The sequence below is a fragment of the Peromyscus californicus genome, unplaced genomic scaffold, assembly GCF_007827085.1.
Source record: "Peromyscus californicus insignis strain IS unplaced genomic scaffold, ASM782708v3 Scaffold_4__1_contigs__length_199733344, whole genome shotgun sequence".
NCBI lineage: Eukaryota > Metazoa > Chordata > Mammalia > Rodentia > Cricetidae > Peromyscus > Peromyscus californicus.
The window spans coordinates 112,059,698-112,070,678 of record NW_026294562.1 but is presented as its reverse complement, the minus strand read 5'-3'; the positions used below and the strand labels follow the sequence as shown (position 1 = coordinate 112,070,678).

At 36.9% G+C, this 10,981-nt stretch overlaps 1 protein-coding gene across 13 annotated transcripts in view; it reads left to right on the top strand.

Annotated features, from left to right (window-relative positions):
* Positions 1-90: 90 nt before the first annotated feature.
* Positions 91-10,981, top strand: part of Dlg2 (discs large MAGUK scaffold protein 2) — a 1,877,153-nt gene continuing 1,866,262 nt past the window's right edge. For 10 of the 13 annotated variants that reach the window (XM_052714324.1, XM_052714323.1, XM_052714318.1 and 7 more), the window contains exon 1: positions 159-195. In XM_052714324.1, the coding sequence (XP_052570284.1) occupies positions 174-195 (22 nt within the window). In that variant the 5' untranslated portion in view covers positions 159-173. Of the gene's footprint in view, positions 1,260-6,074; positions 6,097-10,981 lie in introns of those variants that run through there. The other 3 variants (XM_052714317.1, XM_052714325.1, XM_052714319.1) reach the window with 3 other exon arrangements.

The following is a 10,981-nucleotide window of genomic DNA, read 5'->3' as shown; positions in this document are numbered from 1 at the left end:
GACCCTCCGGTCTCCATGTCTTAGACAAGCCAAATTCGAGAGTTATATAATTTCTAGTGCTGCTGTTTCTCTTGCCCGAGGAAACACTTCATCGCGTGGAGGGTGCAGGACATTTCGGTGCTCTTCTGTATAAGACCGGGGTGTGGGCAGGGGTGGCCAGCGGTGGCAGAGAAATGTCTTTTCTGCAAAAGGAAGGTGGGTAGATTGGAGAAAGACTGAGAAAGGGTGGATGTGGAAGCCAAACAGCTGCACTCCCATTTAGGATATCGCGGACTATTTGCATAGTGTGTGGTTGCATGCCTAATACTACTACAGCATCTCTGAAAACACCTTTGGGGTAAGGTTTGGTTTCTCCTCTCCAGCAGCCTCAGTGTTTTTCCTTGCCGGATAGGGAGCTGCTTGGATGCAAAGAGATGGCATGATGTGAATGACTCCAGTGTGAAGAAGTCTGCTTCGCCAAATCATCCTGCATCAAGTGCCCATTGGATAGCACTGTCACTTTAATGTCTCCATGCCAAGGGATTGCTTTCCTTCTTTTCAATCCTCTCGGTTAATACACGGGAGGATCAGAATCAGAGGGGCATTAAGGATCAAGCTTTGGGGGCTTGGAGAGCACAGAAGAAAAATATGAAAGGGACAAGCTGGATCCTGTTTTACTGAGGGGGTGAGATCCGGAACCATTAAATAGAAGGGGGCCTTTGCATTTCTGTTCTGCCCCAGAAAACTGTTCAAACTCACACACCCTTTAAAAGACTAGAGTCAGACGTTTTTAAAAGTATTTTTGAAGGGGGAAGTTTAAACATTTTCCTAAGAATCGATGCTCTTTATTACCAACCATTTCGATCATGTATAAAGTAATGAGACAAAGATCCTAAAATTGGTCTGTGCCTTAACTGAGTTAGTCATTGAACATCCAAAAGTATTCCTGCCGGAAGAGAGGAGTTTTAATAACATTTTCTATGCAGACAATAACTTTCTCAGTTTTTAAAACAGAACACATATTTTACAAAAATTGAAAAACATTTTTTTTCCCTCTGAACACTGTGGGCAGTGTAAACTATTTGGTTCTGGAAAAATGCATCATTATTTTCTTTATTTGAAATAGAAGACTCAGCCTGAATATCAAGGCTGAAGCGTGAAGTGGTTTGCAACAGTTAACCTGGCTCCATCTCAATTCAGCTGGATCAAGCAGAGACTTGCAAAGGGATCTCGAGTCCAGTGTCAGTGGAGAGACCCAAGAATGCCAGTCAAGAAGAAAGGTGGGCTATGAGGTTCATATATAACATTTAAGTTTTCCTTTTTTTGGCTATGGTATTTGTAATTTATATTGTATTCCATTGGAGAGCAAAAATTTGCCTTGTTTTGAGTAAATACTCGTTGCATTACTATCTACTCAGTAGTACTTTTTCAGTAATATGCTATAGTAAAATTAAGATGATATAGACATATATGAATTAATAAATCAGGCACTTGGTGTCACCATTTATCATCAGAATAGATTCAGTGCTATAGATTTTGGGTTTTCCTTAGCTTGTTAAAGCTCAGTTTAAATACTATTTTAAAAAAGTAACTGGTACAATGGAGCTCTTTCCTATGAGCTTAATATTTATTGAATGATTATGTAGTTGTAGCAGATAGCAAAGTGATTGTGTTTGCCCTGAACAAAATTATAGCTTTATTATTTATAATTAAAAATAGACTTCATATTTGAGTTTATTCCACTGTAAACCTCCACTATTGTGGTAATTCACAACTTTGGTTCTTTATTCTTATAAATAACATGGTTATTATTCAATAACATGCTTGGGAAGTTCCCTCAAATAAGACATGCACTTGCTTTTTTCCCCCTTTCAATAACTGTTATAACTTTGATCAAAATCCAGTGGGGTTTCTGGAGCATCATTTATTATAGGTCAGAGACCTTACGGGTTCAATTTAGTCTAGATCTACCTGAGATGAACTTTATTCCATAGGACCTTAGTGAAATCTGTTTTTTAAAGATGCTTTTCTGTTTTTTAAAGATGACATCAGTAATAAAGTTTGTGGAGAGGTTTGAATAAAAATTAAGAACAACCTTGAAATTTACGGTTCTGGGCTAGTATAGTTTCAAATTTTGTTCAGTTATGTTGATTGCTATGCTATTGAACCTGAGACCACGCTAAGACATATTTTCATATAAGATCTAAAGAAATTATATGGCTTTTTTATGTTGTTCAATCCATCTGCTTGTGGGTTTGGATGATGTATTGAGAAAAATCCCAGTCAATGAGGTGCTTTTGTCTAAAATAGTGTATGTAAAGGGAAGCAGTGCTATCTAAACCTATTCAAACATCTACAATTGTGCTTTTCCTCCCTGGGGTTGAAAAGTAGGACTGTTTATCATTCCCCATAAGACCACTGGAAGGGGTGAGCTGTCTTTGATATTTTGGAGCTGTACCTGGCCATGTTGGCAATTGTTGGTTTATATGCAACAAGAAGGAAAGGTTTGGGAAATGAGGCCAATAAACAATGTCTTTGATTTCTTTAACTCAGTGTGTGTTTTTTACTCTATCTACTATTTCTGCAGACAAATATTTTTCTGAGTACTTTATTTCACTTTTCTTACAATTATAAATGGCAGAGAGAAGGAAGAGGGGAGGGAGGGAGGAAGAGAGAGGAGGAGAAATCACAATTGATGTTCTAGGTGTATCTTTATGTAAGCAGAGGGAACTTAAGGGGTCTAAAGCCAAAAGACTCACTTTCTTAAAAGTTGAAATATTTTTTAAAAACTTCTAGAAATTGTTGTCATATTATTGAAAGTTAATATTTCATGAGAAAATGTTACATTTGTTCTCTTTGTCTTCCTTCTTTAAAAAGTAAGTTGATACAATGAGATAAGTTTTTAAAGGTGATCATCAAGTTCTTCTGAAAAGGATTAGTGGAGTAACACTAATGAATCTGCATTATGGAAATAATTTAATGAATTGATCTAGAGAATTTATGTTGTTTTTAATTTTTAAAAAAGGTTAGTATTCACATACTTTTAAACAGAGACTAGTCAAATTATTGCATGAGTTTTGTATTTTAATTGCTAAATTTGGTATGTCTACTGCTTCTACAAACAAGAAAAGTGTTTTAAATTTCAATTCGATTTTATAGGTCAGACTACCCTTCATTCTTTTGAATGCTTTTCTCCATTAATTGTTACATGGCATAGATATGTGAGAAGGAGTTCGATGTAATGTGATGTAAAATAACTACCCCATTGAGCCAAGTGTCTACTCATTGTCAACTATATCCTCATCAGAATATGAAGTTTTCCTGAGACATATTTTCATTTGGTGCTTATTTTGCATATTATTTCCATGGTAGAGAGGATATTTCCTCACTGATAACCTGTGACCATGATGGGAAGTGGGAATGGGTGTGAGGTCTCATCAAACCCATCTGAGGGACCTATTGTTGGCCAGCAACAACTGCTCACCTCACACATGCTCTTCTGCATTACGGCCACTATTGCATCTGTTTGCAAGAGATCCATTCCTCTTCACATTGTTTTTACAGACCTCAGCTTTATCAACTGAAGACTCTTCTGTTCTGTTGTTACAATTTTTCTTGAGTTTTTTTTTTAATCCAAGATTCTATTATCTATAGTAGTAACTTGATTTACTCCCAACTGAACCTATAGGACATATTTTAGCTTGTAAAAAAATGTAGAGTTAATCCAAAGTAAGATATGATGCAAGGGCATAGAAGATTGAAGAAACTTTTTGAAACAAATGATAGAATTTCATATTAGTCATTAATGTTAGAAAAAAGTTAGTTATGGTTTGGGTTTCATGTTTTCAGTAGAAAGTTGTCATTTTAAGTTGTTCCAATGGAACTTTTTAGTGCAATGCAGTTTCGTTCTTGAAAATTTTGTCATAATTATTATATACAGGAAGGAAATCATTCTTTACAGTAATTGGCGATAAATGCCACTTTCATTTCTGTGGTTTTGTAAAAATGCTCTAGTTGTCTTCTGGGTATCTTTTATGCTGACATACAACTACCCCTGATATTAAGTCATTTACAGAATACTTTTCCCCTTTGAATTCTTTTTTTGCAGTTGTTCCCAATGTATAAAATGGGCATATATAAAGAGATGTTTACCATGTATTGAAACATTGTTTTCATATTCATTCTTTGACAATAAATATTTAGAAGAAAGCTGAATATTATGTATTTTGTTGTATATAATTTAGAATTCTAAAAATGATGATATCATATATCTTATAGGCACCCATAACATTGAGATTGGTATTTCCTATCCACAATCTTTTATGGCCTTGCTTTGATGATCTCGCTCATTTCTGACTTTATTTGGGGAAGGGACCTTATGACTATTCTCCTTATTCTTTCTTCATTTAAAGCTTTCTTCCCTCATTACTTGTTTCTGGCACTTTGTGGCTTAAGCTAGTTGGAGTGTATCTCTGACTTACGTTTGCCTCTCTTTACTGTCTTGTCTCCTCTTTCCATCTCTATCATTTCTTTCTGTTGCTTTCTGAGCTCTTGACCCTCCTGCCTCTATCTCTGGCTTGCTGGGATTACCGATGTGTGCTATCACACCACATTTGACTTCTAGCTCATCTTAAGTTAAAGAAATCTTTTGGAAGTTATAAATAGGAATACATATGCATGAATTTATTGATGGTTCCTGAATGGCTGCTGTTTTCCCTTTGCATTCATGTTTCTAAATTTATCTTTGATCTTTCATGTTTGCCATGGCAGGACTTTATCTAGATGCCTCTTCTAGCCTACGAAACTTCATTTTCATCCTCATGTTTTCCTCAAAACTAATAAAAACTCAAAAGAGTTATGCCCATATTTGCCCAGAAAATATTGAAAAAATAATTATCAAAGGTTTGAAAGTTCTCTAAGTAAATAATTTGCTTAGGATGTTTCTTTGCACTTTAAATTCTCTGAAGTCGTCATTTTGGTGTTGGTAGAGGAGGTTTGGAAATCATGAAGTCACAGGTTCTTGATGTTGGAAAACAACCAACAATCCAGGAGACATAAGGAGAGACTATTCTGGACAGAGAAAAAAAATATTTTTTTGTCTTCACATATTGATTTAGAGGTATGTTAAGAATCAAACAACAGCCATGAGGTAAACTGATCTATTAATTGTTTTTATTTTATACATGCTATATATTGGAAGTTGCAAATAATATAGTAATGACTTGATATATAAGAGGTGTGACATGCTAGGTTTTGGGGAAACTGCTCAGAGATCCATTCAAAACAGAACATTTAATCTTCATTTTAGGCTTGCTACTACTTACTTTTTTTGGGTAGCAGTCTAGTCAGTGAGAAGCTATACATAAAACATTGGATTTAAGGCGCAAAGCTACACAGAGAAACCCTGTCTTGAAAAACCAAAAAAAAAAAAAATTGGATTTAAAAAATGTTCAGTTAAGGCATTCAATCCATTCATGTTTGGTTTCTGATTATTATATAACTATATTCACTGAACTATAAGGACACTATTCTTTTGTAATCATATGTTCTCTTTATCTCCTCTTATTTCTTAATATTTACAGTTATCATGTCAGCGATTACTAAGTATTTTATAATGAGGCTGAGATGCACACCACCTTTTATATTGGGAGCACAGAATCTATTTTCTAGTCACAGTTCCTGCTCTGGAATTTGGAGCAGCAAAGATACAAGCGCTCTGCATCCTCCATGTAGGCTGCTTTGTCAGCAAAGGATCATGAGTTTCACCCAGACTCTTCTGTCCAGTCAGTCATTTCAAATTCCAGCTAGTAAGCTTTCTGCATGGGTTCAATTTTTAGTATGTTTTGCAAAGCTATTTCAAGACTTATGGCCTTATTCACCTCTAAAATGAAGTGGTGGTTCTGACCCCATTTATTTTAGGCCTTTTTAATCAAGAGCTGGCCATGATGTCTCATACCTGTTATCCAATTTCTTAGGAGGCTGAGGCAGGAAGATTGACATAAGTTTGAAGCTACTCAGGGCTACACAGTAAGCTTCAGACCAGCTTTGACTCCAGAGTTGAGACCCTGTCTCAAAAACAAACCAACAAACCAAAAAGATCAAGAGGAACAATGCAAGGTAAAAAATTCCTGTGAAAATGAATCATTTCATTTAAACTTCCAAAGATTATGGATAAGATTTTGTAGCCTCTCTCTTCTGATGATACTATCTTGCTAGCCCCTGAGGTTTTCTACCTAACCCCGTTGGGGTGGGATTCTAAGGCTTTTATTTGATTGGGAACATTCTGGAGCTCTCTCATTGAAGTTTGATAGTAAGATTGGAAAGAAATTTACTAGATTCTCTTTTATTAGCCTTCATAGGTAATAATCTAAATTATTTTAAAAGGTATGCATTTAGAGCAAATGAATTCAATCCTTTATCCACCCAATAAGGGTTCATTGAGTTCTTACCATCTGTCAGATGTGTTTTAGAGAGGCAAATGGTATTCCACCTGTGCTTTTATGGTTCTTTTTAAAAACTTAAAAAATATTTTATATGTATAGAAGTTTTGCTAGCATTTATTTATATGTACCAAGTGCATGTCTGGTGACTATGGAGGCTAGAAGAGGATGTCCAGTACTCTGGGGTTACAGGTAATTATGACCCTCCATATGGGTGCTGGGAACTGAATATGGGTCCTCAGCAAGAATAGCAAATGCTCTTATCCACTGTTAGCCATTTTTCTAGTTCCTGTCTTTATGATTCTTGAAATCTGTTAGGACTAGATGTGGAAGTGAGCAATTTTAATAATTGCATAGTTATGTTAACATACTCTGCCATAGAAACAGATGGAGAAGACTCAACGCCATCTAGGGAAGATGTGATATTTAACACAAGATAAAGAAAATAATAGAACTTTACCAGTCAGTGTAGAATGAATTACGTTATCATATCCTGTATTGGCATCCTCACTGTCTTCCTCCTGTTCTTCCACAGTACCAGTAGGATACAGTGGAAAAAAGACCATTCTCAGACTATTAGGCTACTAGGAGAATATATTATAAGATAATCAATTAGACTATTTTAAAATTTAAAATTACATTTATTTATTGTGCACATATGTGTGCACATATATGAATACCCCACAGTGAATGTATGGAGATCAGAGGAGTTAGTTCTGTCCTCCATGTCCTACCATGTTCTACCATGTGGGTCTCAGGGATTGAACTCAGGTCCCCAGGCTTGGTGGCATGACTTTACTAGCTGAATCATCTTGCCAGCCTCGATTGGGACTCTCATTTATATATATAGGAGATACCAATTTTTATAATTCAAATGTAATTTTTACTCCTAGTCATTGAGTAGAGAACAAAATAATTCTGTTGTTTTAAGGTCACTACTTGCTGGGTGGTGGTGGTGCACACCTTTAATCCCAGCACTCGGGAGGCAGAGGCAGGCAGATCTCTGTGAGTTTGAGGCCAGTCTGGTCTATAGAGTGAGATCCAGGACATACTCCAAAGCTACGTGAGAAACCCTGTCTCAAAAAACCAAAAAAAAAAAAAAACCAAAAACAAAAACAAAAAAGATTGCTCATACTTTACTGGGGTTAGTTGGGCTTGCATCTGAAGTGTGTGGTACTTTGTGTGGTGTATCTGTTCCTCTGTGTGTGTATAAATATATATTATAATATTTTATATATAATAACATTTTATATATATATATAAATATATAATTTACCTCTGAGATAGGAGTTTCTGTGCCTACATAGTTCTTTCTTGTCTGATAGAGATTCTACTTCCAAGTCCTTGACTTATGTTTTATTTTATAGAATTTCTGTTTGCCTAGATATATTATGATGACTTCCTTTCTCAGTCTTGCTGTCTTCTAGCAATGCTGATAGGAAGAAGAGCCTATCAAGCCTATTCTTTTTTTTTTAATTAAATTTATTTATTTATTTTACACCCCATCACAGTTTCCATTCCCTCTTTTCCTATCATCCCCTCCCCCTTCCCCCCTCCCCCTCTCCCCACAACCCACTCCTCTTCTGTTTCTGTTCAGAAAAAGGCAAGCCTCAGCACGGGTGTCAACAAAGCATGACATATCAAGTTGCAATGGTAGGACTAAGCTCCTCCCCTTGTATTAAGGCTGGGCAAAGCGACTCAGTATGAGGAATACTTCCCCAAAGCCAGCTAAAACTTTAGGGACAGCCCCTGCTCCCACCGTTAGGAGTCCCACAAGTAGAGCAAGCTACACAACTGTAACATATGGGTAGAGGGCCTAGGTCAGTCCCATTCAGGCTCTCTGGTTGTTAGTTCAGTCTCTATGAGTCCCTTTGAGCCCAGGTCAGTTGTTTCTGTGGGTTTTCTTATGATGTCCGTGACCCCTCTGTCTCCTACAATCCTTCCTCCCTCTCTTCAGCAGGATTCCTCGAGCTCAGCCTAATGTTTGTATCAAGCCCATTTTTGCTGCTTTGAGTCTAAAGGTGTGTGTGTGTGTGTGTGTGTGTGTGTGTGTGTGAGAGAGAGAGAGAGAGAGAGAGAGAGAGAGAGAGAGGTGTGTATGTGTGAGTGTGTATGTGTGAGTGTGTATGTGTGAATGTGTGTGTGAGTGGTGAGTGTATATGACTGTAAATGACTGTAAGTGTGTGAGAGTGTGAGTATGAGTGTGTGAGTGTGAGAGAGTGTGTGTGTTTCATCTGTTTTTCTTTGAATAAGGAGAGGCCCAGAGAAATCCCTCTGTACTTGAGAACCTCTCATCTCTGTGACAAACTTTTTGTGTTTATGTTTTTTAAAAGCAAAACTGAAATAACTTAAATATAAATAAATAAACGTGTGTGTGTGTGTGTGTGTGTGTGTGTGTGTGTGTGTGTGTGTGTGTGTGTGTGCACGCTGGCCACACCCCTCTTGATGCAATAAAGCACCAAACCGGTTATCTACTTGAATGAGAAGAAAAGAAATGGGGCAATTTAAGGAGTGTAAAAGTTTACCTTTTCAAAGTGTCCGTTTTCCAAATATAAACTACTTGGCATGCCTTTTTATCATGGTGCCACTAAGTGGCCCGTGAAAAACCACTCCTTTAACCCCTTTCCTCCTGGACCGTTTGTAATTCCTTTTCCTCATCAAACACTATTTGTAACTTAACTTTTACAAAATGGGTGCAGAATTAGTATGAGAAGCTTGTTCAATGCCGTGTTCCTGTAAGGTGTGATGCTCTGGAAGGTGGGTGGGCTGACAAGTGCAGCCAAGGCTGCTGGGCGCTGGAGTCCCATCTGCGGCATTATCTGCTGAAAGTTACATGAAGAAAATCAAGAGTTGAACTTTAAATTCTTCATCTTAAAACATAATTGTGCTAATATTACTTCTGAAGATTATTATGAGAGTCAAGTACTGAGTTCATATAAAAACTTCTCTATAAATAGGAAAGGGAAATGCCAGTCCTTGCCATCAGGGTTACATCCAGAGTCAAGGTCCGCTCCCATCAGTGGTAGCGGTCCAGCTTTGGGAGCAACGTTGCTCAGATGTGGTGGTAACACAGGTGATCACAAATAGAAAATGACACAATGTGTGTTTTTAAAATAGGTCAGAATAAATATTCCTTGTATTATTTCTCATTGGAAGATACTCAAGTGATTTGTAAACTACAATATGTACAAAATAATTATAATTTGTACTCAAGATCTGCCTCTGTCTGGCCAGGTATTATCTCTACTATTTAAATTCTAAGTCATTTCTTTCTTTCTTTCTTTTTTTTTTTTAGTTGTTAAAAGTGGGACAACACATATTTTAGTAGATAGCTGAATACAAGTTTTATTTAGCTATTTGCTGTCTTCATCTTTTCTGTAGATTATTAATCTTCATGCTTGCTATTCTTCCCCTCAGCAGTTCTATTTATTATTTGAAAACATGGCTTATCTAAAAGGAACAACCCACCATTTTATATTAGTGTCATTAATTTTAATAGAATATTATGGTCAGTAGGTCTTTGTTAAAGTATATTACCTTTTTTTTTTTTCTTTCTTTTCTGAATGTGAGAGTAATTCCTAAGGGTGACATAGGAAAAAGAAACACCATGATCCTTCCCTATTAGGCCAAGTGGCAATATGGTCTAACATGAAAGTATGGACTTTGGTACCAGATAGACCCACGTTTCATTGCTAGTTCTAGCACCTTGCTGGTCATGGAGCCACAGGCAGTGTTATGGTTTGTCTTAAATGTCTCCCAAAGGCCCATCCACTAGAGGCTTGCTTGTCAGTCCCTGGAAACTAGCCTTGGCTGCCTTGCCTGAAAGATAGGGGTCTTGTGGAAAGGACAGCAGATGGTTGTGGGTGTACACCTGAGGGGCATTAGGACCTCCTACCCACCTCTCTCTTTCTTTTGTGACTTGGGAGCCATGTGATGAACAGGTTTTCTTCTTCATATGATCTACTACATTGTCATAGGTCCAAAGAAACAGGGTTAAGTGCGCATGGACCAAAAGCTCCAAAACCATGAGCCAAAAGAAATCTTTTCCCTTTACATTGATTTTTCTCAGTGTTTTATTCTACAGATTGAAAGTTAACTGGCTACTTATTTCAAGTTTCCAAATTTGCAGAATATATCTAGTAGTATTTCTTAGGATGCTTGTGCAAATTAGGTAAGTTGAAATATGTTTAAAATTTAGTGTTGCCTAACAAATACTAGGTTCTATTGTTAATGACACATTTTTGTTATATAATTTTTTAAAAAAATGAATAAATTTTAAGAACATTTTTGTTTAGTGTGTGTACAATGCTTAGGGGTGCAGCTATGGAGGTCGAGAGGAAAGCTGTTGGGATTCAGTTCTCTCCTTCCACCCACCATGTGGATTGAACAGGATTGAACTGAGGTCTCCAAACTCAGTTTGGCACTAGGCAGTAGTGCCTGCTGGACCAAATGTTACACTTTAAAAAAGAAAACTGCATGTATGTGTGTATAGGTGAATTATGGTGTAGCGCACATGTAGGTCAGAGGACAACTTGTGAAATCTCTCTTCTACCTGTACACAG